Raw genomic sequence first — 26,055 nt, 5'->3', positions numbered from 1 at the left:
AAAATAAAAAAGTTATGGCTTTTGAAAAATGGAGATGGAAAAATACCAAAAAATCGCTTGGTCCTCAACGCCAAAATAGGCCGTGTTATTAAGGGGTTAAAGCTTTTAATATTTTTTTATTTGACTAATCAATCCTTGTTACTCTTAAAGGGGTTGTCCCGCGAAACAAAGTGGGTCTATACACTTCTGTATGGCCATAATAATGCACTTTGTAATGTACATTGTGCATTAATTATGAGCCATACAGAAGTTATCAAAAGTTTTATACTTACCTGCTCCGTTGCTGGCGTCCTCGTCTCCATGGTGCCGACTAATTTTCGGCCTCTAATGGCCAAATTAGCCGCGCTTGCGCAGTCCGGGTCTTCTGCTGTCTTCAATGGGGCCGCTCGTGCAGAATGCCGACTCCGTGTAGCTCCGCCCCGTCACGTGCCGATTCCAGCCAATCAGGAGGCTGGAATCGGCAATGGACCGCACAGAAGCCCTGCGGTCCACAGAGAGAGAGGATCCCGGCGGCCATCTTCAGCAGGTGAGTATGAAGACGCCGGACCGCCGGGATTCTGGTAAGTACTACCCGGTTTGTTTTTTTAACCCCTGCATCGGGGTTGTCTCGCGCCGAACGGGGGGGGGGGGGGGGGGGGGTTAAAAAAAACAAAAAAACGTTTCGGCGCGGGACAACCCCTTTAAGTTGTTTTTTTTTCCATAACCGTAGGGGAAATTGAGGTAGTGATTCTCTGATTGCCTGTATAATATACTGCAATATGTCAGTATTGCAGTTTATTGTAGATTTTATGGGCATTCTGATAATCCATACCACATGCTTTACTTTATGGGAAGAAATTCATGCCAGGCTTTATGGCTTTCACAAGGCCCCAGATTGCCATGGTAATTGAATGGCACTTCATGATCTCATAATGGTGGGGGCCGTATGGGAGACAGACGGAAAACCCTCCTTCTGTTGAGCCATTTTAATGCTGTTGTCATTGCTGACAGCAGCATCTAAAGAGTTAAAGGGGTTGTCTCGCGGCGAAAGCGAAAAAAAAATTTTTTCACTTACCCCCGCATTCTGCCCTGTTAAAAAGAAAGCATAGGTTAGTTTTTAAAAAGCACATTGCACTTACCTGCATCAGCGTTCTGCAGCTTCTTCTATTCTTCTTTTAAAGATGGCGCCGCTGGTCTTCTCCCACGGTGGACCGCGGGTCTTCTCCCATGGTGCACCGTGGATTTTCTTCTCCTTCCTTGCGTTCCATTGCCGATTCCAGCCTCCTGATTGGAGCAGCTCTCCGGCACGAGCGGCCCCATTCACCAGGCAGAAGACCGCACAGCGCAAGCGCGTCTAAAAAAGCAAGAAGCCAGCGAAATTAGATGGAGCCATGGAGACGGGGACGCTAGCAACGGAGCAGGTAAGTGAATAACTTCTGTATGGCTCATATTTAATGCACGATGTATATTACAAAGTGCATTAATATGGCCATACAGAAGTGTATAAACCCCACTTGCTTTCGCGAGACAACCCCTTTAACAGATGGTATTAGAGTTGCCTTCAGTTGCAGCTGGGTGTGAGTTGTCGGACAGCCAACACGTTGTATATGGATAGGGCTCAACTTCCAAGTCTGCCTAATACACACGCACCCCACACCCGCTTTGCATGTGCATCAGTATTGAGAAACTGTTTAAAAAAAAAAAAAAAAAACTAGGAAAATCCTGATCTCTTCAATTTTTCCCTTTGGCCAATGAGCCTCCTAATAATTCGATTCTTCCTGTTCTGCAGATATCTATCTTCAGTAGTTATCTCCTTATCACAGGCAGGATTACAATGAAAAATACACCTATCTATACTGATCACAGGATTTGCCATTAAAAATAGGTGATAGTCACAGCACACCTCCTTCCCCTCCCTGTACAATGATCTCTACACAGGTAACAGGGCATACCTGGAACACACTTCCTTAGAAGAGGAGTCCCCTCTTGTCATTTGTGTCTATAGTTCATACGGAAGGGCAGTGTAGCTACTTGCCACAAGACAGACCCCATAATCGTGTACAATTAAGTGCTTAGGAAAAAAGAAAAAGCTTACAGAAATAAAATATGATCCTGTTTTAATTCTAAAAAGTATAGGTGCTTCATCCCTTTTTGAAGTGTCTAAGTCTTACCATGCAATTTCCTATCAATACTCCCAAGTTTATACAAAAAAAAACCCCTCTTATCCAAAACTGCCATTTGGATACAATGCATTGTACTGCAGTTAAAAATGGAGGACTAATGGCAGCTCATCCTATAAGGGACACTTACTTTTGGGTCATTATGTACGGAAGCAAGTTTGTCCTAAGTGCCCACTAGCTTGAGATTTTGGTTATCTTGTGTCTGTCTGATCACCAAGTTGTTTCTAAACAGATTGACATATTTAAAGACTTTTGGGAACACTTTCTTTCTGAACTGGAATACATGAAGCAGACCCAGCAGCGCTTTCTGTACAGTAACCACATGCAGAGAAGGGATTGGTGCAGACTGATTTATGATGGGGTAAGCTTTTGTTTGGAAATGATTTTAATTTTTTTTTTTTCTTACGTGAAAAATTTCTTTTACTTCTTGTTTACCCCAAGGTTCAATTTGCCAAAAGATCTCTAAACCCTTAGTATACAGTTCTTTTTAGTTTACGGCTAGGCCGCCCGTCCACGAACGTTGCGTTTTAACGCAAGCAGATTTCCGCTGCAGGAGAACCCAAAAAAACACTATAGGTGCTTTTACACAGAACTATGTATCGTCTGGATTCCTGCGATCCAGCAAGAATCTGAATGTTGTTCAGTCGGAGCATGCATTTGCACTGAACGTAATCACACGAGAAGTCATTCACATGTCGTTCGTCCAGTTTCCTGCATGCGCGTATCATTCTGTGTAAACAGGCAGTCGTTCACTTATGGATGGAGGTGGGCGAGCCGGAACAATCCCCGGCCCCACTCTACCTCCAGCCACAGGAACTATTATCGCTGGGGCGACCTATCGGGCATCTGTTCTCCGACAGATCGTCCCGTGTAAAAGCACCCCAAGCAGGAAAACCTATGGCATTGTACAGAGCCATAAAGTACAGTGCTCCTAATCCTGCTTTTGTGCTGTTGCACCCAGCTTAAAATAAGTGCCCTGTAGACCTTACGTTTAACCTTCACGGTAGCTGCCCGATTGTGGGTTACATAGACCTTTACCAAATGGTTCATTATGGATTATTTTTTTAATTTTTATCTTTAGCCCTCCAAATAAGGAGTTGTGAAGTATTTTTTTTCCATCTGCTCCACAGTGTCTTGGTGTACTGAAATACTTGTTACTTGTACTGTATAACCTTCTGAAATTCTGGATGTTTCTATCATCATGACATTTAATTCTGTGAACTTACAAAAGCCGTTCCCCACTATAAATGGTTTAGTAACTTTCCTAATCTTATACTACCAGAACTCAAAAGAGAAGAGGACTGATGCATATCAGCGGAATATACTTGAAAATACTAAGAAGTAAGTACAAATGTGCAGCGTAATATGTGCCGAAGCTATAATCAGCTGGTTCGTTATAGAATGAGGTATCACACTGTAACTTCACCATTAATATGAGAATGCCAGTTGGCAGCTGGTCCTTCTGAATAATAGGTCTCGAAGATGGGGGCTCAGTAGTTGGCATTGTACTTTCCAGTTACATGACAGTTAAAGCATCATTATTGTCATGTGAGGTATGAGAAGATGCTTTTTACACTCTGGGAATTCTTTGAAATGTAACCCTTTCACTGCTAGGATGTATGTAATACATCCTGAATTTAACCCCTTAGTGACAAAGCTTTTTTGCTTTTTTCCATTTGTTTTTTCCTACTCCCTCTTAAAAAATCGTAGCTCCTTTATTTATCCATCGACGTAGCTGTATGAGGGCTTGTTTTTTGCGGGATGAGTTGTATTTTTCAATGGCACTATTTATTGTACCATATAATTTACTGAAAAACGTTTTAAAAATTCTAAGCGGAGAGAAATGGAAAAAAAACGACATTCCACCATCTTTCGGTGTGTCCTGTTTCTACGGCGCACAAACTGCAACAAAAACGACCTGATATTTTTATTCTATGGGTCAGTACGATTACTACGATACCAAACTTATATAGTATTTTTTTTGCTGTAGTACTTGTATTTTTGTTGTTGTTTTTTTTTTTTAAAGATATATTTAATTTTTTTCAATTATTTTCTGCGGTCATTTTGTGCGCGCGATAACTTTTTTATTTTTCCGTCGACGTAGTTGAGCAAGGGCTCATTTTTTGCGGGATGTCCTGTAGTTTCCGATAGTATCAATTTGGAATACATACGGCTTTTTGATCGCTTTTTATTGCGTTTTTTTCTGGGAGACAAGCTAACTAAAGTGTATTTCTGTCCAATCTTTATTTTTTTTTTCGGACGACGTTCACCATGCGGGAAAAATAATATGCTACTTTGATAAATCAGACTTTTACTTATGATATCAAATACATATTTTTATATTATGATTTAGATTTTTTTTATGTTTTAATGTGTATTTTTATTAGAGACTTTGTACTTGACAAATTTACATATCACATTACATAGGTCTCAAAGTTATATTAGTGTTATAAATGACAACAACAGAAGAAAAGTCCAATTGCAAGATAAAATCATTCTCACCGCTAGAAGACTGGAATCTGAACGAAAGATTTCTCTACCGTCTCCATGCTGTGTTTGGTTGGAACTGAGCTGAGTGGGTAAATGTTCGTCGAATAGTCTAACTAGCAGAAGACAGCAGCTTATAAAAAGGGAATAGTCTTCACCGGATTAAATCTTCATAGCACAAACATTTGCGGCAAAGAAGAGGGGGATGAGTGGGGGGGAACAAGGAGGGGAGTACTGTGGGATTGGGAGGAACCCCCAGTCCCCTACCGTGAGGGAGGGAAGTGTGTGGAGGAGGAGGAGACGACACATAACAAATAAAGAGAGGAAGAGAGAGAAAAAAAAACGAGAGGGGGAGGGGAAGAAAAAAGAGCATAAAGCAGTAGAATAACAGAATATGATGACAGGATGTCCCAGTCTACCCAGGCGCCCCGGACCCCTTTAATGTTGTTTATCTATTTTTGTTTGTTCATTTTTTTACACTGGCAAAACCCCATCTGTGAGCCACCGTTCGAAGCCTGAGGAGTTGCGGAACGTCATCCAAATTTCCCATGTCGCATAGTATGCCAACCATTTCGCATCATCCTTAGCCCTAAGTTCTTCCATGTGGCTAATTTCGTCTAGGGCTATCACCCAGCTCAGGCGGTTTGGTGAGGTCCGGGATTTCCAAAGTCGAGGGATCAAAGTCCTCATTGCCAGAAGGAAAAATCGGAGAATATCCCTTTTATTGTCTGCAATAGAACCTGGTAGGATCGATAATAGGGCCATCTCAGGAGTAAGTACCAATGTACTTCTTTTCAGGGTGTTATACAGGGACACTATCTCTGACCACACACCCGTAATGTCTGGGCATGACCACCAGATGTGTGTGAACGAGCCCACCCCATCCAGACATCTCCAACATCTGTCCGATAGTCCAGGGTATATCCTAGCTAGGCGGGTTGGTGTGCGATACCACCTTGTTAAGAGCTTGCAATTTAGCTCATGGTGTCTGCCTGAGACTGACATTTTGTGGGTCAGTGTCAGGGCTTTAGTCCAGTCCCTATCTGAAATGGGGTGACCCAGCTCACCCTCCCATTGACTCCTGAACCGCACCCCCAAGTCCTGTGCCTCCCCCGTAACCAGAAGGCCGTAGACTGCAGGAATCTCACCCCTTGAATCCCGAGGAGAAGAGCACAGCTCCTCGAAAGGCGAGGGCGGCACGGTCAATTCCTCAAGCGAACCCTGACTTTGGATGAAGTGGCGCACTTGTAGATATTGGAACCACGCACCTGTAACGGGCCCCCCGTCTCCCAGGAGCTCAGCTAGCGATTTAATTCCATCTGTTTGCACAATGCCTTTAATTCTAGGGGTATGTGTCTCCAGTCTGTCCAAAAGTGGTAGACCCACTTCTCCCAGTGGAAAGTCCGGATTTCCCACCAATGGGGTCCACGGGCCAGGGGCAGTTATCAAACCGCTTTGCGAAGCAAAGCCATCCCATACTTTCAGAAGATGATTTCGATTTTTTTAATAATGGATATGGCAAAAGGGGGGTGATTTAAACTTTCATAACTTTTTTTTTTTTTAAACAATTTAAAAAACTTTATTTTTTTTTACTTTACTTTGAAGTCCCCCTAGGGACTATAGCATTACGTCATAATGCTTTTTGACAGGCAGTCTATCAAGCCACCCTGTGTGCATGGCTTGATAGACAGTCTGTTAAGGCAGCCCTGGAGCCTTTCATTAGGCCCCCAGCTGCCATGACACCTGCACGGCTCCCCCGATCTCACCGCGGGGGGGCCGTGCGGGACCCCCGAACAGCGTTCGGGGCATTTAAAGGGTTAATGGCCGCGCTGTAATGAGGGAGATAGCGCCGCTACCTCCCTCCATACACGTCCTGCAACAGCAGGACGTAGTTTTACTATAGCGCCGTCACTAAGGGGTTAACTACTTCCCAATTGCACAGAAACTAATAAAAAGGTGAGCCCGCGCTGCAGGGGACTAGGAGTGCTATGATTTCACGGAGTTGGAAACCTGTTTTAGATTCGTTACCAGCATTTATTAAAGCCACGCGTTTCGGCACTGCTTAGTGTCTTTTTCAAGCATAACGCGTGGCTTTATTAAATACTGGTAAGAAATCCAAAACTGGCTTCCAACTCTGTGAAATCATAGCACTCCTAGTCCCCTGCAGCGCGGGCTCACCTTTTTCTTAGTTTCTGTGCTTACCAACGGCAAACTTCTGGTCATCCAGTCAGCTTGTACACCCCAGACATCTCTCCACAACATTGGTGGATCGTGGACAAAGAGTGATTCCTATACGCTCTCCCCTGGATAGAGGGTGCCAGAGGGTTTTTCCCAGGACAGGGTTAACCCTTTCTGCACCAGGTCAGTTAACATTCACCTAAATTTCCTGTAGATTGTTTATATCCCAAACAACTGATTTATAAGGCGCATTCTCATACTCCTTATTTTTGTCACTTCCGAATTGCATTGCGTAAATCTAAATCGTGTTGTAAAGGGTGTATGGAGCGCTCTCCGTACTGAGCGGCTATCTGCTGTGTTTGGGTTTTTTGTACTCGTTTTATTGAGGAATAAAAGAACATAGTAAATCCTATTACTCGATGACCAAGCTAAATGTAGCATGGTTCCAGTATACAAAATAGATTACAATTACATAAGACAGTGTACACTGTATAACCTACCAGGTTTGAAAAGGTATTTAGTTGAATTCAGAATATACTCGTCATACCTGTAAAGACTAACGCCTGGTTTAGACACAATGATTATCGCTCAAAAAATCTTTTCTGCAATTTTTGAGTGATAATCATTGTGTGCTTTTTTTTTTTTTTTTTTTTTACAGCGCAAGGTGAGCGATCAAACGTTGAGCGATCACTTTGCGCTCTGAGCAGGGGATGCAGAGGACGGGGGTCGTTTATCTAGCCAGCGCAATGCTACAGCTTTACGGGCCAAAAATGGCACATCGCTAAGAAAAATATTGCATTGCCACTGCTCTTCGTCCAGTATACCTAACAAACATTTCAGTGGGGTTTGCGATCTGCTGTTTTTGATAGCTGACCAATGACTTCAGTTGCCAGTAGCTGAATTGGCTTTTATCGTGTCTGTTATATATTTATTGTAGATGCCACAATCGAAGCTGACTGCGTGTCTAAGCAGCTGGTATCCCAATGGCCTGCCCACCACTATTTATTCCATATGATCGGCACAGGGGGATGTAGTTCAAGTGGTATACGGTGGATATATTTGCGGACAGGCCCTTCCCTAGGTATTGAAGAAAGGATGATTGCTACTTAAATTCAGATTGGTTTGCAAAGTGTAGAGCCTCATTGACGGGCAGGGACACATTTAGGGCTTCGGTTTTCACAAGATTCATTTTAAAATTGCTTAAGTGACCAAAACTTCTAAATCTTGGAGAATCACTGGAAAGAAAAGGCAGGGCTGAGTCACATACATCAGGAGGTCATCTGCATATAAAGCCATTTTACATGTGCAATAGTGTATAGAAGTGACAAGGTGCATCCCTGTCTAGTCCCATTCCTGATTGGGAACGATGCGGACATAAGGCCGTGCACACAAATCTCTGCCGACTGGTTACTATAAGGCCAAGATCTAACCCTGTGCCCGCCCAAGCCCAGTTGCTCAAGGGAGGCTCCAAGAAATCCCCAGTTCACTCGATCGAAGGCTTTTTCTGCGTGTACTATGAGGGGGCAGAATGAGGTATTCAGTTTTAGCTTTGCTTAGCAGAAGAGTGGTCTTGTTGGTGTTGTCCCTTGCCTCGCTCTCTTTTATGAATCACACTTGCTCAATGTGGATGGTGTCCGGTAGAGTGGCTCCCAGTCTATTGGCCAGCAGTTTTGAGAAGATTTTTATATCCAAGTTAATTCTATAGGGCGGTAGTTCAAGCACAGGGATAGGCCTTTCCTGGTTTTAGGTTGCATTGTAATGTGTGCAATAAGGGACTGGCATGGGAATGGAGTGGCTGGGAATACTTTATTTGAATGTGGCTTTTATGATGGGGGGGGTTTGAGGGGTCAGTTCCTCTCAACAATTTGAAGAACCTGGGGGTGAAACCTGTCTGGACACTGTGACTTTCCCGCTGGGAATGGTTTAATGACCTCGCTAATCTATTCGGCAAAATACTCCTCTATTGTTTCCCTGACCATCTCGTGTAGGATCTCCTAATGGTCAGGGAGGCCATTCAAGCCTGGAGTGAGTTAGGGTTCATGTCATCAAACTGTCCTTTGAGGTTGTAAAGGTCATAGTAGAACTCCCTGATGGTCACTGTTATCCCTTTAGGGATGTGTACCTTGCTCCCGGAGTTATCCTGGATGTTGGGGATATAGGTGTGCACTGTTTTAGTGTGGCGGAAACTGGCTAGGGAGCGGCCACACTTGTAGGCATGTTTATGCGAGAAGCTTATCAATAGATCTTGGAATCCCAAGTATTTTTGATCTAGAAGGTTTATCAGCTCTTTTCTTGCTATAAGAAGAAAAAACTATATATTGCACTGATAGACTGTCTACATTATGCTTAAGCAGCAAGATGGCAGCCTATCCATACCAGAACAGTTCAGTGAATAAATCCTCCACATTTTTTTTGAGGAGGTTTTGTGTCCTGGTGGTCACTGGTCAGCCACAAACGTGATCAGATAATATATGGGTCTGACTGATATACTAGATGATGATCATATTTTTTGGTTATGTCAAAAAGGTAAAAACTTTCCTACCAGTGAAAGGGTGCATGGGAGTATTTATATTTGTATTCCCATAGAAGATATATAATATATCTTTATAAACTGCTCATTACATCCTAATGGCGATAGCAGCTGCTGGTTTTCATGTGTTTTTTTTTTCGTTTTTTTTCTTCAGGGTTCTTCAAAATCTGAACACAAGTAAATCTGGTACGTAAAGGAAACTACTTTTTGCTAGATACAGTTCTGAATATTAGATGCAAAATGCAAAAAGTACTAATGCTCTGTTCACCTCTAGCATCAAGACTTCCATTTGCATTGGGCCCAGATAGTATTCGACAAAACCCACGAATCTTGATGCGAAAAACATTTAATTTGAAAACAAATCTCACAAAAATGATTGTGTGTGTACATAAAATCCCCAAAGTTACTGCAAATGGGCGTAATACGACCGACTATTACCGGAGCAAAATGGGCATCCGTCAAGGTTTCTATCACTTTGACGGTGACTACATTGCTTTATACTGCGCGCTTTTTTTTTTCCCTTTAAGTATTTGGAATTCCGATGCCTTGCCCAACCAAAGCTAAATAAATTCTAATTTGTTCTATTGCACGCTCATTCAAGTGAGAGGGAGGGAGGGGGGGGGGGGGGGGGGGAGAACTATCTGCTCTTAGAATAGAGGATTCTGGGAATATTGATGCACATATGACTGAGTGATTTTGACCTCTCAAGGGCTTTTATGATTTCTAAGGCTGCCTGTCCACAAACATTGCAATATCCCACGGTGGATCTCTGCCGCAGGAGCCGCCGGGGAGCAGGAGCCAGCAGACAGACTCACCACGGAGATCTATCTGACAGATAGGCTGACCGGGGAGAATTGCGGCAATTCTCAGCATGCTGTGATTTACTGGCCGGGAGCAGAGAATCGCTATGGTTCTCCCCTCCTGGACGGGGAGCTGTGCTTTCTATAACAACGCTATGGAGAGGGTTCACTGCAAGATTATCGCTGTGGGGAACGCAATGCAAAAACACCCGTGGACAAGCAGCCTAAGGCTATGTGCACACGGGCGTGCGTGATATCTGAGGTCCTTGTTTTCATGCCGACGAGAGGCGCTTTTATTGCAAAAATGCCTCCCATTACTTCTGTGAAGGATCAATCCTCCGGTGTGGCTTTCAGCCGCATTAGAGGATCGTTGAGTGTTTTCCATGGGAAAACTTTCGTGCTACCTTTTTTTTTTATTTTTTATTTTTTATTTTTTTACTGTCCCAATGAAAACAATGGGCAACACGTTATGACGAATGCAGAAAGAAGACCTTAGGCAAAAGTTCATATCTGTGGTCTCGTGTGAGTTTCTTAGCCGTGTGAAACCGACCTAAATCATATAAATTGGATATATGATCAGAGAAATTTGTGGGGGTCCCGGCAGTCACCAGACGTGCCATAAACACTAATAGTTGAAAAAAATGTAATTTTATTCATGACTTGATCTGCAGATGGAAGAACTGTGCCATTAAACCAAGAAGAGGAATATCTACAGAAGGATCTAATGGGCCTGGTATGTTTTAATATATAAAATGGTGATTTATTAATTGGTAGCTATTAGAATATACATATATTTATTATATACTGTTGCATTAAATCTGTATAGTGTAGAAACATTACACTTCCAGAACGGCACACTAGATGTCACTCCTCTCCCTCTGTATTACTGCAGAGCTTAATTAAGGTAGTCCTTGACAACTGTAGGAAAAAACAGCAGGAAAGTGACTCCTCTTATTGGCTGACTAGGGTTCCATGCGAGTTTTCATTATCAATATGCCTTAACAACTTAAGGCCTACTTTGGTAATTGACGCAGTGATTTTGTTGGGGGAGGAGGTCTGCATTTCTGTATTTTAAAAGTCAACTCTTATTTTCCCATAGACATAGCCATGTGAAGACTTGTTTTATGGGATATGTTGCAGTTTTTTTGTTTTTTTTTTAAAGATTTCTTTACTGCAATTATTTTGAAATAATTAACATAACTAAACAAACTTGAGGTGGTAACAGCCCGAGTCTAAAACAAAGACTTGGTAGGCCTATCACAATGTGGGAGAATTGGGTGTTAAGCCCCATTTACACGCAAAGATGATTGCTCAAAATCCGTTCAAAAGATAAAGAGAATGACAGTTTGAGCGATCATTTTGCATAAGCTGCTAATGGGCACTAATGCCCATTAGTAGCATATTAGCTTCATTTGCATGTAAATGAGGCTCCCTTCACTGTATGCAAAAAAACAGCAGGTGGTCTGTTATCTGCATACAGCCCCTTGGTTCTGCTGCAGGACTGCAGCTGAATATGTTATCAGCGCTCCCTTGGAAAATAACGGCGTGTGGTCCCAGCTATCAGCTGCCCGTCTGAACGATGGATTTTAAACTCAATATAAAACTGTCGTTCAGCTGAAAAGCAAACTATGGTAGCGTTTACACACAACTAGAGATGAGCGAACCTACTCGTTTCGAGTAATTACTCGATCGAGCACCGCGATTTTCGAGTACTTCAGTACTCGGGTGCAAAGATTCGGGGGGCACCGGGGGGCGGGGGGAGGCGTGACGGAGCGGGGGGTAGCAGCGGGGAACAGGGGGGATCCTTCTCTCTCTCCTTCTCCCTCCCCCCCCCCCCCCCCCACTCCCCGCTGCAACCCCCCACTCACCCACGGGGGCCCCCCGAATCTTTTCGCCCGAGTACGGAAGTACTCGAAAATCGCGGTACTCGGGTGAAAAAGGGGCGTGGCCAAGTAGGCTCGCTCATCTCTACACACACCGATTATCGCTCAAAAGACATCGTTTGAACGATGATCGATGCGTGTAAATGGGGCTTTAGAGTGCGCACATTTAAAATAATTGCTTAAGTGTACAAAAGTAAAGATTATAAATAATAGGCGTAAAGTGTTCACCATCAAGTAGTAGAAAGGATAAGATGGGATTTTCTGTGGACAAAAAGCAAAGGGCCAGAGTCTATTCCGGGGCCACAAAAAGATATGGTACAGTATAAACATCAAAAATCCTATTCCAAGAAGAACACATGACAGGTCAGTGGTAGTAGGTACTCTTGAGGCCGCAGCCTCATCATGTCTCAGGTGTAGAATTGCTCATTTTGGTGAGTTGAGCAGCTGTTGGATACCAACGCATAAATATTTTTTGTGATAACTTCCAATGCCTGATTCTATGTCAAACTTTTTTTGGTCCAAGACAGCCATTCCTCCAGTTGGAATTGATGTTTGAAGTCTTGTTCCCATAATTGCATATGAAGAGCTTTACTTTGAGAAGCTAGGGAAGAAGAATTGTCATAAAAGATGGAAATGCCCTTGGATGATTAGGCAAAGAAAAAAATAAATACAATTGACTTGAAGAAAATAGGCTTATGAATATTTAGGGATCGAAAAGTGTTTTGCAATCTTAGGGCTCTTTTACACGAGTGTATATCGGCCGCTGTTTTCACAGCCAGCCGATATACGTTACGATCTAATGTATTGGATTCCAATGCATCAGATCACATGCCTGTATTCCCGCGGCGTAAAAGCGTCCAGCCAGGCCAATATAGCGCCGGGCGGTTTTACATCGGGCTGAAAAGATATTCCTGGAACTATTTTTCCGGCCGGAATACGTCAGCCGCTGGCTGGGCTCCTATGGGAGCCAATGACAACGGCCAGAGAAGGGAGGTGGGAGAGTTTAGCAGTGAGACTGCTAAACTCCCTCCCTTTTCTCTCCTCCTCTCGCCTCCTCTCCGGCTATTTGCAATGGGAGGGGGCACAGGGGTGGAGCCAAGCGTTGCACAGTCCCGCCTCCTCCCATTGCTGGCTGTGGACGAGGGGAAGGATTGGGAGCTTAGCTCTGCCCTGTCCCACCCCTCCTATTGCAAACAGCCGGAGAAGAGGAGGTGAGCCGGCGAGAGAGAGGGAAGGGTAACGGCATGGCGGCCACGGCATATATGCACCAGGCCCATGCCGTCTGAACAGCACCAGCGGGTGCATGTAAAAACGCCTACGGCCATGTGAAAGAGGCCTTAGAAAGGCAAAAGCCATACTTTTAGAATATTGGAAACTACTTACAAATTGTAGGAAAAACTAATATAGAATTATCTTCATATAAATTGCCAATTTTGCCTTACGCCTAGAGATTCCCAAGCTCCAAATATAGGCTAGGCAAATGTAATTCTAGCATAAGTGCCGCCCCAAATGAAGTTTAAGGCCTCTTTCACAAGGACGAAAGCGATCTCTGCGAGAAAATCGCATCTTTCTTCCTGCCTTTTTTAAAATATTTTTTTTGTTCAGCGATATCTGTTGCTTGCGATAAAACCGCACGTTAAAATTGCATGTTTTTTTTAATGCTAAATTCAGTGGGACTTTCTAATTGTTAAGAACGCATTGCACGAAAATTGTAAGTTCAGGTAATGCAATGCGATAGAGGCTCAATAGAGAAACAATGGGTGAGAAAAAATAGCACATCGCGGCAATTTTATTTTCTCAGAAAATGGCATCAGAGAAAACCTCGCTAATATGAAGGAACCCATTGGAAAGCATGGGCTTCACATACATGCGGTTTGTCTCACTATCGTATTGCGGTAGAGTTGCTGGCTTTTTTTTTTTTTTTTTTTGTCGCTCATGTGAAAGCAACCTTATAGTAATCTGTAGTTTCGTAAAGGAGTTTAGGATAGGAATCGCTACACTTGCTGCATTTTTACTGCTATCCTTCCCACCCAGAAAATAAAGGCTTTACAAAAGTTATTTAACAGTTGTGAAATGTAGTCAAGCATTGGCAAATTTTTGGTGAATGTAAAGGTGCTAGGGCTTGTTAAATGAACACCTAGATAAGCTATGGAATGGTAATTCCATACATACGGGAAGGAATTAATTATGTTTTATCATAAGTTCCAAGACCCAGCAGTTGAGATTTTGTATTGTTTTCTCTATTTCCCAAATCAAAATACAGATAGGGCCATTTTTAAAAGTAAGGTCCATTTACCTGGAGCCGAGCCTGGCCCAAGGGATATTTTGGATCTCAGGAGGCCTACTTAGAGACTCGCCTAGAGTATCCCCGTTGCTGAGACTACTGACTGAGTCGTGGTCGGGCTTCGCCAGACGAGACTGGCTGATTTCGATCCCGGGACCCCTTACCCTACTTCTGGCTAATCCACAATTCACAGCCTTCGAGCACAACAGAACCTTGCTATTAACTCCCATGATCCAGGTACCTCGAATAAGCGATGTATTAGGCCACTCGGGAATTAAACCCATAGCAGAGATTTTCGAGTAGACTAGGGCCCCGCCGGAAGCTTGGATGGTATACCTACAGCTGAGGGGCTCACTGGACGCCCTGACACCCGGGACAGGTCTACACAGGGTTCTCACTCCCTTTGAGGAGCTATACATGTCTCCCAACGCCCCGGGACACTTAATCTCTCGGCTATACAAAATAATGCTGGATCGTGAGACAGGGGACGAACTCCCGAGGTGCACGAGAGCTTGGGAGGACGAGCTGGGGAAAAGCTTCTCTGCTGGCCTCTGGCGAAAGTCCTTCACTTTAACACACAAGGTCACAGTTCACTCAAAACTGCACGATCTTAACTACAAGGTCCTGTCTCAGTGGTATACAACCCCGGAAAGACTGCATAAAATGTTTCCTCAATCCTCCACCCAGTGCTGGAGGTGCGCGTGCAGTAGGGGAAATATGGTACACATTTGGTGGGAATGCCCTCCGGTAGCGACATTATTGAGAGATGTAGAGGCTTTATACAACAGGCTGTGCGGAATGGACGTTGGGTTCACGCCCGAGATGGCCCTGCTATCCATATTTCAGGAACCCACAACCCAAGTAAGAAAAAGGCTCTTAAGATTCTTCATACTGGCCGTACGGCAGATCGTTCCAAGATTCTGGCGAGCTACCTCGGGGCCCACAAGGACCCACTGGGTGGAAGCTGTAAACACCTCGGCCAGATTTGAGGAAATGAGGGCAGAGGAGGAGGTAACGGTAGAGAGGTTTTACGGAATGTGGCGACCTTGGCTGGACTTCAGATTGTCACCTGGAGTGGACCACCCGGTAGGCAAATTTGACAGTCTCGAGGCTTTCCGACAGCATCTCATATGGAGGATAGGGAACGCAGGCCCTCCCTAGGGGCCGAGGTCGGCAGACCAACCTGCGTTGGAGCACGCCCACCCTAGAGCGACACAATATTTAGCTCACAGAGCAAGTAACCGGACCTACAAAGGGAGGCTACAACCTCTCCCTGAAGTATCCACATCCTTCCCCCACCCCTACCTCCACTTAGCTTGTTAGAGCTACTTTCTTGGATAACTCCTCTTTCACTCTTTCCCTCTTTTTCTATTTTCTCTTATCTCCACCTCCTGGACCCCTACCCGGAGGTGGGGAAAGATTCTGTCTGTTAAAGAAAATTCGGAATGGAGGCGGATAAGCCACAGTCTCCACGGGGGTGTGGAAGTGGAGCAGTTAGTGGGTGCAACATAACTATGCTCATGTTACAAAGGTTTCATTGTCTGAACTGCACCTTTTGTTGGTATGACTTATTGTATGCCTTCATACTCCAATAAAAACTTATTGAACCTAAAAGTAAGGTCAATTTAAAGCGAAGATGATATTTGCATGCAGTCCTATGTTGTGCTCCTGATCTAATTTTAATTCTTATTGGTCTAATCTGTTTAGCTAGAGGTTCCATAAGAACGGCGAAAACAAGGGGTTAGAGTGCGCAGCACTCCGAGTATCATTTAGAAATTGTAAATAAAGGGGAAGTGCATCAATATGAGAAATCAAGCAGATGATTCCGAATATAACAAGATTGCATATTGAATGGGACCAAAAAAACAAATTTCTTTAAGGTAGCCTCTAAATAACACCAGTGAGTCCAATCAAACACCTTTTCTTGCATACACAGCTAGGAGTAAAAAAAGTATATGACCACGTTCAGCAGTCTTAACGACATTTGGAAACCAGCGGGTCAGGTTGCTTAGAGTCAATTTCCCAACACTGGTTTCTGTAGGTCAAGTAGAACGAAAATTAGCTATGGCAGTTGTTTTCTTTGACAGTTTTGGGTAATGGGACAAAAAGGGCCTCTAACATTTCTAAGAGAAAGGAACCCCTATCCATTGCCTCATTAAACAATATCAGCAGATAGGGGGCCAGAAGGGAAGATTGATAATTTTTTATTTTTTTGTAATAATTAGAGAAGCCATCTGGGCCCAGAGTTTTGAGAAGTTTTAAGGTTTTGATGGCTTCTAGAACTTCAGACCTAGAGATCAGTGTAGAAAGGGGGGTAATTGATTGGGTGACAGGCATGGAGATTAATATTCCAAAGAAAATTTGAAATTTCTTTCAATTGGGGTTGATGCGTATTTGTAATTTCCATTAGATTATAAAGAGAGGAGCAATATGAGGCAAATGCATTAGCAATTTATTGTGGAGGAGTAATTTCATGCCCACTAGAATTTAAGACATGTAATCTTTTCCTTAAATTTAAGATTTTTAAGATTGTTTGGCAAATGGTGCCCTACTATGGTTATCATATGCATATAGTTGCATTTTTATCTTTTATTTTTTGAAAAACCATATATTTTTACTGTGAAAAGACTCTGAAGGTTTGCACGCAACCTAAATATATTTTTTTTCTGTTCTCTTGAGACGTGGGATTAGCATTATTTAGGGAGTCAATGGTATTAATTTGAGAGAGGGGTCAGGGAAGTAAATTCTTCTGCTGTCTTTTAGCCCTAGAACAGTATTTTATAAATAAACGTCTCATATAGGCATTGAGCAAGTCCACACTAAGAAGATACTAGAAACTGACTGAGGGTTAATGGTTAAAAACCTTTCTAACTTTGTTTTCAAGTTAGATTCATGTTCTGTTTGCAAAAGAATATGTTCATTAAAGGGGTTGTCCCGCGAAAGCAAGTGGGTCTATACACTTCTGTATGGCCATATTAATGCACTTTGTAATGTACATTGTGCATTAATTATGAGCCATACAGAAGTTATCAGAAGTTATTCACTTACCTGTTCCGTTGCTAGCGTCCTCGTCTCCATGGAGCCGTCTAATTTTCAGCGTCTAATCGCCAGATTAGACGCGCTTGCGCAGTCCGGTCTTCTTCTTTTCTGAATGGGGCCGCTCGTGCCGGAGAGCGGCTCCGTGTAGCTCCGCCCCGTCACGTGCCGATTCCAGCTAATCAGGAGGCTGGAATCGGCAATGGACCGCACAGAAGCCCTGCGGTCCACCGAGGGAGAAGATCCCGGCTGCCATCTTCAACCGGTAAGTAAGAAGTCACCGGAGCGCGGGGATTCAGGTAAGCGCTGTGCGGTTTGTTTTTTTAAGTCCCTGCATCGGGTTTGTCTCGCGCCGACGGGGGGGCTGTTGAAAAAAAAACAAACCCGTTTCGGCGCGGGACAACCCCTTTAAGTCTTCAAGGGAAGACAAGAGGATAGGGAAACTTATTGTGTAGTGATAGACACTAGGCCATGATCCGATCAGGTGATGGTTCCGATATCTGTCCGTATAACCTCCCTCAATCCTCTGGCATCCAAGAGAAACCAAGCAATTCTTGAAAAGGAAGAATGAAGCAAAATTAAAAAAAGTGTAGTCTCTTTCTGAGCCATGAAGACTGCACTAAACATCATAGAGTTTCTCTGTACCAAAGCTGGACTTTAGGGGCAGGTAATCTAAAATCAGAAGTGGAATCCAGAGTCTGACCCATAACTGAATTGAAATCACCCCCAATTATCAAAGTGCCCTTTCCTATGTTAGCAATTTCTTCCAAAAATGTGAAAAAAATTTAGCTTCCTGCCTACACAGGAAATATACTTTCATTAAAGTGAAAGGGGCATTATTAATCTCAGACAAGAGCTATGCCTTCACAGAATAGACTTATCAAAATTTATATGTTTAGCTTCGATAAAAGATATTCACACACAAGGGCACAATTGCCACGTATATGAAAAGTGGATGGTGAACTCGCCACTCTCGAACCAACACCCACCATACAGCCTTGGGCTACCATCAAGGCCATGGGCTCTGCTCTTTTTTTTCTTTTCTTTCAAGATAGGGTGAGAATCAGCACGAAGAGCCATCGTGCACGCTATAGATCAGTACACTCCTACTGGGTTAAGCATCTGGTACCTTTAGTGGATGTTGGTTACTGGTGTTTATGGCTTTTTGCTTCTTACCCTATAGGTGTGTGTGTGTGTGTGTGTGTGTGTGTGTGTGTGTGTGTGTGTGTGTGTGTGTGTGTGTAATAAATAAATATATATATATAATATTATATTTTATCTCTCACATGAATGCACTTTATTATTGGATGCAGTTTAATCCTCAGAGATCTTTACATGTTCGTAGTTTGCGACTTGAGTGATGCCTGTTGAGCGAGGTGTTCACCATTTGGTCAGACATGCTCTTAAGAAGCTCTCCATTTCCTGCGATATCTTGTGGTGAAACGCGTTGAATTTATTATCTGAGCTTGAGATTTATGCAAATCGTCACCACTACTTTAGAGTTATTTACAAATCCAGTCTACCATTTTCCATGTACTTGCTACTTGATCTAAATGTTCTAAACCTAAGGACCACACCCCCTAACTTTGTGGTGATGCATCAATCCATTTTAGGATACAGTTCGCCAATAGGACATTATCACACCTTTGGCGTGTAACGAACATCCTTGGCTGAGCACTAAGTCATTGAATTTTGAGGGGCGGGTCCTTTACGCTTGTAGTGTGTGTCTGAGTGTTCTGTATTGTGCTTGTTGCCTCTGGCAGTTCTGCCCATGTGTGTGTGAATGTCTTATCTAAGCTAAAAATAAAAATATAAATTTTAATTAGTCTATTCTGTGAAGAGCTGTATTGCAAACAGCCTTTTTTTTTGCCTCTGCAACTTATTCTCAGACAAGAATTATGAAACTACCTAAAGGATCAATGTATGCGTTCTGCTGAGAAATTTATTCAAAGTTACTGGTTGCAATTTATGGACTTCTTCTTTTTTTTTTTTTTTTTTTTTTTTTTGCTATCTGGGTAAGAATTTAGGATGTTTAACTTTTAATAAAGGCTGGGTGTCCAGCTGAAACGTAGTCTGTTTCTCAGTGGAATCTAATGAAGAGGCATCCTCTGTGCTCTGAGGATGTGAATTTCTCCTTTTGCACCAGTCTGCTGCTCCATCTACTTTCTTTGGAAGTAACTTTTAATAAAATGCATTTCTTGAGCAAAGAATAAGTTAGTGTGTAGCTTGAGGGCTTCTTGCCATAGCAATTTCCAGTGGAGATGTGGATGGAAGTAAAGCCTTTAAAAGAGCTGAAGTAGGTATTGAGGAAGGTCAGCAGGGAATACAGATTCAGGAATCTTACGGAAGTTTGATTATTTGTGACTAATCTTCAAGGTCTATAACTTTTACATATAGACAGGAGATCTCCTCCTCTAAGATATTGTGAGCACTTACCAGCTCATTGACAGTAGTTTCTCCGTTTTTTTTTTCTTTTTAACATGGGCTGTATGTGTTGCAAGTTGATTGATATTGGATTGAAGCTGTATAAAAACATTTTTTATGCATTTCTTGAGGAATGTTCTTTTTGAAGAGGACAAAAGCAGCTCCTTTAGTGTATTAGTGGTTATCTGTACCTGAATACGATGGTGGATGATCTAAACATGGAGAACCTCTCCTGTAATTTACAGTGGTAGGAGATCTTCTTTAAAAAAAAAAAAAAAAAAAAAAGAGGGCCTTTAGACTTAAAAGACCCGTAGGGAGTCTGGAATACCTCTTTTAGTGACCTCTGGAAGCAGGGCTTTGTTCTGCTATATCAGATGAGGAAGAGCCAATAGAGGAACATTGTGATGCAGAATCTTGTTCCTGAGAAGTTGCTGCCCTGTGTTCCAGTTCTGAGCTGTAATTTTTTGAAAATCTGCATCTCCACTGGTGCCATGAGCCAGAAGGAAAAAAAACTGTGTGTGTCCTAGGAGCTGTAGATTTGGTTTGCTTTTGGCCCATTTTAGTCTGTCAATTAACAAGCTTTTTTTTTTTTTTTTTTCTTTTTTTGTAGATTGGTGGTGTTCCCTTTGATTATAAAAGGATATTTTATCTCTAGCACACAACTATGAGACTATGTCCGCCGACAGGCTACCTGGCTCTGATGTTAAACACAATCAAGGCCCATTTACACAAAACGATTATCGCTCAAAATTTGTTCAAACAAAAAGTGAGCGATAATCGTTACGTGTAAACGTGAAGCCATCTTGCACCATTTCTTCACCTGTCCTTAGGTTTAGATGGCAGTTGTTGAAACTACTTGAGTGGAGGGGTTATTGTTTACCCTGGTAAACACAATGGCTTTTCTTCGCACTAATTAAAAACCTCCTGGCCAGAGATTCCCTGCATAAACACACACCCGCATGAACAAACATATACAGTGTTTACATAGCTAATGAGGGAAATGGAGAGGTTTTAAAACTGTTATCTTAACACATAAACGCTCAGCATTTGAAAGCAAAAACGTTGTTTGTTCAAACAACAATAATTGTGTGTAAATGGGGCATTAGGCTACCTATCTCTGATACCAGTAAGCATAGACTGTCAGCAAGAGCACTCCGCTCCCCAGGAGAGGAGGCAAGACAGTCCAGAGGACTGCCCAGGGGAATAACCCCAGCATTGCCACAACACTCACCCCTTTAAAACTGTGATGTTCTTATTTTTTTTTATAAGGGTTTTATTTTTATCTTCAACTTTTGCACTGACACTTTTTTGAAAAATATATTTTTTTGTGTTGCTGCAACAAAGGATTCAGAATTTTTTTTTCTGTAACTCTTCCATTCACACAGTTGTGTGAGGGCTTGTTTTTTCAGTGGATGAATTTCAGTCTTCATTGCTGTCCTTTCATGATACATATGGCTTTTCATCTTTTTATTTATCTCTTAATTGTGCAGGATAAGCAATTCAGTCACTTCATATTACTGATTGTTTTATATATTTTTGTGGGTTTTTTGGGGGGGGGGGGGAGGTTCCTTAGAAATTATCTTTTTAAAACTTCTTTAGGTTCTTAGTCATAATATACTGCAGAGCATTATATAAATAAGTGTAGATTTCAGAGGCAATAGTACTGTGGGGGAAAATATATAGTTCTATATACTATTATACTGCAGGGTGTAAGAAAGGTTAAGCTGAGGCTTATTTGAACCCCAGGCTGAGAGGACTGCTTAAGCACTGCATTTGTGGGGGAAACTCTGAATAAGTTTTTTGGTATTTAAAAAAAACTTTTTTTTTTTTCTTCTTTATTTTAGCCCAAATGTCCACGGCACGCACAGATCCTGAGTGTGGAATCCCGCACAGAATCCGTGCGTGCACGCTGCCATGGGACATTTTCTTACCGCTCCAGATCAAGCACAAGTCTGCTCTTCTTTCTTCAGCATTGCCGATGCTTCCGGGTGCGCCGGCCAACACGCGCAGCGCATGCACAGTTGCTTTTTTTTTGTCTTTCAAATCTCCTTTTTACATGGAACCATGGCCTGTCCAGTGTCAGCTGTGGCTGTGACACAGATCGGACAGCTTCTGTTGACTTCAATGGAAGCCGTCCGTGTGGGAATCTGCAGAAAATAGAGTATGCAGCGATTTTTCTCCCACGTGTGCGATCCGCACGCCGGGAAAAAAAAAAAATCACATCCACGTGCTTTTAATTCTTTCCGGGTTCCGCAAATCAAATCCACCCATGGACATTGGGCCTTAGATACCCCCTTTTTAAATGTCTGTAGCTTACAAGCAGTATCCGTAAATATATACAGCATCTAGAAGCAGAACATAATGCATGACTCCTCTATTGCAGATGATGGTGAAATTAAAAGATCACTTGTCACAACATCTTCACTGTGCTGCAAAAAACAAAGTTGACAAAATTGTATTGGATTTTGTCTGCAAACAGGTAATTGTTAAAGAACTAACCAGAAGATCCATATATGCAATGTCAATGTAATGTTGCCTGCTGTTTTCTAGCATAGTCAAGTTGTATTAAATCACTTGATTGATGGAAACTGAAGCCCTCTGCTCATAGAAGACAAGTTTCAACTTCCCAGTCCAGTTTGTGTGGCGTCTAAGTCGATATTGCCCAGCTTGCCTTCCTTGTTCCTTCCTTGCCCCTCTACTATGTATTTTTTTTCATCCACCAGCACGGTATTTACTTACGTTCAGTCATTGATTGTATGAAAATGAGTGCATATTTTCAGCTTTACATTTTCCATTTGTAACGACTTTCAATCAATCTCTTTAGTTGTGTTCTATCCTTTCCATTCTGAATTAGTATTGAAGAGCATTCTATAATATGTGACATGAATGACATCTGGACTCCTTTTCATAGCTAGACCTGGTGTGTCAGATATTGGAGGTGGTTTGGAGAAAACACATTCTTGGTCCTAGCGTCTTATGTTTGTGAGTAGAAGACATATATGTATTTGTCTGATGCTAATGTCTAAATTGCCAAATATTGAAATATAGGGACAGATTTATGAAATGGTCTTAAAAAAGCAAAAATCTTACGGTGCAGCTTTCAGTTTGGCACTATGTTTTTAAAAATCTGCCCCATAGTCCTCTTTAAGATGTTCCCTATTATTGCACACTGGGAACTTTGGTAAACAAAGATTTTTGATGATTTATTTATGGAACTCCTATTCTTTTTGTGGAAAAAAAAAAAGTAATTTTTGGTACATGTAATTAAGCTTTATTTTTCTATTTAGGGACAGGGATGGAAATTCTTCAGAGTATTTTGCCTTTCATGTCATGTGCCGAATTACAGATGCTGCAAGCCAGATGTCGATGCCGTTACCTCCTGGTAAATTACATTCTAGTACAGCTCAACTATTTCAGTTCACATCACTGCACATATCTTTTTCATGTCATGAAGTGGATCAGACCATTGCAGTGATGCTTTTATATCCTGTGCGTACTTGGTCTGCATACACTTTTAGGTAAATCAAACTACTAGCGACCACTTGACCATGAGTATGTATGTTTGTGTGTGGGTGCTTCTTATGCTCCGCCCATGGTGACATTATTGCAAGTCCTACAACATATATAAAACACAGAGCCTGACTGATAGAAGAACAACAAAGTTAGGGCTCTTGGAAGGGGAGGACAAAAGTGATACTACAACTAAGCCGGTATCTCAGATACAACTCAGCGGTCCTAACAGAAAACACTGACGTACCGCCACCACAGAGATCTGGTGGTCTGAAGGACCTGCGGTGATGTCACTGCTGTGGGAGGAGCCATTGTGCAGTTTGGTACTAAGTACTGTATACTGCATAAGCCGACAGCAGCCACCAGGACCAAGGATGATGTCACCAGGGGCTGATCACTGTATCCAGGAGTCTCCTGAGCTGGTGATATCTGGAAATCAGCATGGATGTACCACAGCAGTGTGTGTGACATGTGTGTGAATCAGGATGCATATAGTAGAGCTGTGTATGTGGGGATCATAATGGATGTACCATGTAGTACAGTTGTGTGGTGCCACCAGAAACACGTGTACTATAATTTCCTAATAATTACTAGTCTTCATAATAAGTGTAAGTGTGTGTGTGTGTGTGTGTGTGTGTGGATATAGATATGTATGCACGATTTGAATAATCTCTTTACATAACGTGTATCCAGCATTTTCAGCATGGTTCCCCTTCTGAAGGCTCCATATCTAATTCTCAGTTTTCCCTGAAGTGATAGGTGGAGATTTAGCTGCCCTGATGTCTCCCATACACAGGGTGCACAGAGAGAAAGTAGAGGAAATTCTGCTCCATCCTCTCTCGTATACAGAAAAAACAGCAGCATGAAAGACCATATACAGCAGTACTGAGCAGTGTAGATGTGATTCCAGTAACTGAGTCAGTAAAGCACTTAGACATGCAGCTACAGCTATCAGTATGTGGGTCTTTTTGCTTCTTGCTCACTTGGCTCCTCCTACCTCTTTTCTCTGTGGGCAGCGTGTAATTTGATCCTTCAACCCACTGATTTTAGCAGTCTTTCAATTTGAGTGAATAATTTTTAGGAGGGAATGGGTGGAGAAGGTAGGAAAGGAGCTTGAAAAGGGAAGAGAGAACATTTTTCTGTGGTAGGATGAATTACAAAGTTTCTTACATTTGCCTGTACTATTGATTTTATGCGGGGTTTGTTGGCTCTTGTGTATTTTGAACCTGCAGGCACTCCAGGTGCAGGGTACAATGAACACTGCACTACTTTTTTTTCCCCTTCTCACTGAAATCGTGAGGGGAAAAACCCCTGTGTGTGACTCGATAGCATTGTAAAATTGCATTGTACTTCTTTTGTTACTTTAGGTTTCCAGACCCTGCAGCTGTTTCTAGCAGTGCGCTGCCTCCCTCTAGGATGCTTGCTTCAGTACATAGATGCTGGTGTGTTGACCTTGACGGAAGCATTTGTTGTCAAACTCCTTAAAGGTAATGTGCCTTTCTATAACAGCCACATAATCTGATGGTACTTGATCCATGTGCCACAATCCTCAATACATCCTTGTGGACAGACCTTGAATGCCTTGTAGTAGTTACAGCTGTCTTACATTGGTAGCACACTAGCTTGGTGTAAACTCGCTGGCTGTGGTATCTGTATTTTACATTGATGTCTGTATGCATGTCTCTTTGCAGAACTAGATGATAATGAAACAAATGAAAAACTGAAGTGTAGCATATTTCTGCGACTTCCTGAGGTAGGTGAATTCTGTTATGCGACTACATGTGGTTTTTTAAATCTATCCCCCCCCCCACACACACACACACCTATAAACTGCAGTATTAGATGTGCTTTCAAGGCACATTCCCTATTCAACCAGATACACAACATATGAGGAACATACTTTGCAATATTGCATTTTGCTAATTGTATATTGACATTTACCCTTTATAAAGTGGAAAACTGGCCAATTTTAAATATTTGATTTTCCATGATATGAGACTGGGTGAGTCTAGGATATGCGTCTCCAGGATTTCCTGTTTTAGCATATAAACCCACTTGGTATCGGGAAATCCTACATGAAAGATGTTGAGCTGATTTTCGCCAACGCAGGACATGAGAGAAAATTCCACATTGTCATATTAATCATTTTTTCTTTCCGCCATTCAGAATATTTGTGAAAAGATCTATAACTTGTGGGATCATACCACCAGCAATAATGTCATTGCCATGAAGTATATGAAAAAGCTGCTCTTCAGGCTTAAACAAAGGGAGGTGCGTATGAGAATAATCCTGCTGAAAGGTCCCTTTACCAGACTATATCTGCAATACAGTGTGGAAGAGAGAAACCAATCCAATGTCTGATTTACAGTTATAGTATATAGAATTAGTTTTTATAGGTTTACTTGGCAATGTAGTAAACCAGGATACTTTAAACCTATCTGGTTCGACTGATTCTGTGTTGTCTATATATTGTATAGATTTAGTGTCCTTATAAAGTAGCCGATCATAAAGTTTTTTTTTTTAGTGTTTTTTTTTTTGTTCTTTAGTGAAACATTAGCATTTTGATTTAAAAAAATGTAGCTTCTTAGTGAGTTATAGATGGTGTTGCTAAATTAGTTCACCAAAATCTTTCAAGTCTCATGATGATTATCTTTGCAGATTACTCGACAATCGCCAACTGACCGATCCCCAATGTACATGGACTTTCTACCACTGAATTATTTAATAATGAGGCTATCAGAAGTGGAAGATAAAGGTATTTTTT

General features: G+C 42.2%; 1 protein-coding gene across 2 annotated transcripts in view; it reads left to right on the top strand.

Annotated features, from left to right (window-relative positions):
- Positions 1–26,055, top strand: part of GSAP (gamma-secretase activating protein) — an 82,527-nt gene that overhangs the window by 50,143 nt on the left and 6,329 nt on the right. Inside the window, exons 20-30 of one of the 2 annotated variants that reach the window (XM_066591995.1) lie at positions 2,392–2,520; positions 3,442–3,500; positions 9,509–9,540; positions 10,826–10,887; positions 22,165–22,260; positions 22,693–22,763; positions 23,069–23,163; positions 24,659–24,778; positions 24,983–25,044; positions 25,458–25,562; positions 25,950–26,046. In XM_066591995.1, coding sequence (XP_066448092.1) covers positions 2,392–2,520; positions 3,442–3,500; positions 9,509–9,540; positions 10,826–10,887; positions 22,165–22,260; positions 22,693–22,763; positions 23,069–23,163; positions 24,659–24,778; positions 24,983–25,044; positions 25,458–25,562; positions 25,950–26,046 — 928 coding nt within the window. The remainder of the gene's footprint in view (positions 1–2,391; positions 2,521–3,441; positions 3,501–9,508; positions 9,541–10,825; positions 10,888–22,164; positions 22,261–22,692; positions 22,764–23,068; positions 23,164–24,658; positions 24,779–24,982; positions 25,045–25,457; positions 25,563–25,949; positions 26,047–26,055) is intronic. The other variant, XM_066591996.1, reaches the window with a different exon arrangement.

Source organism: Eleutherodactylus coqui, chromosome 2 (assembly GCF_035609145.1).
Source record: "Eleutherodactylus coqui strain aEleCoq1 chromosome 2, aEleCoq1.hap1, whole genome shotgun sequence".
Lineage (NCBI taxonomy): Eukaryota > Metazoa > Chordata > Amphibia > Anura > Eleutherodactylidae > Eleutherodactylus > Eleutherodactylus coqui.
Note: the sequence above shows the minus strand (reverse complement) of the source record. Positions and strands in the feature narration are given on the sequence as shown.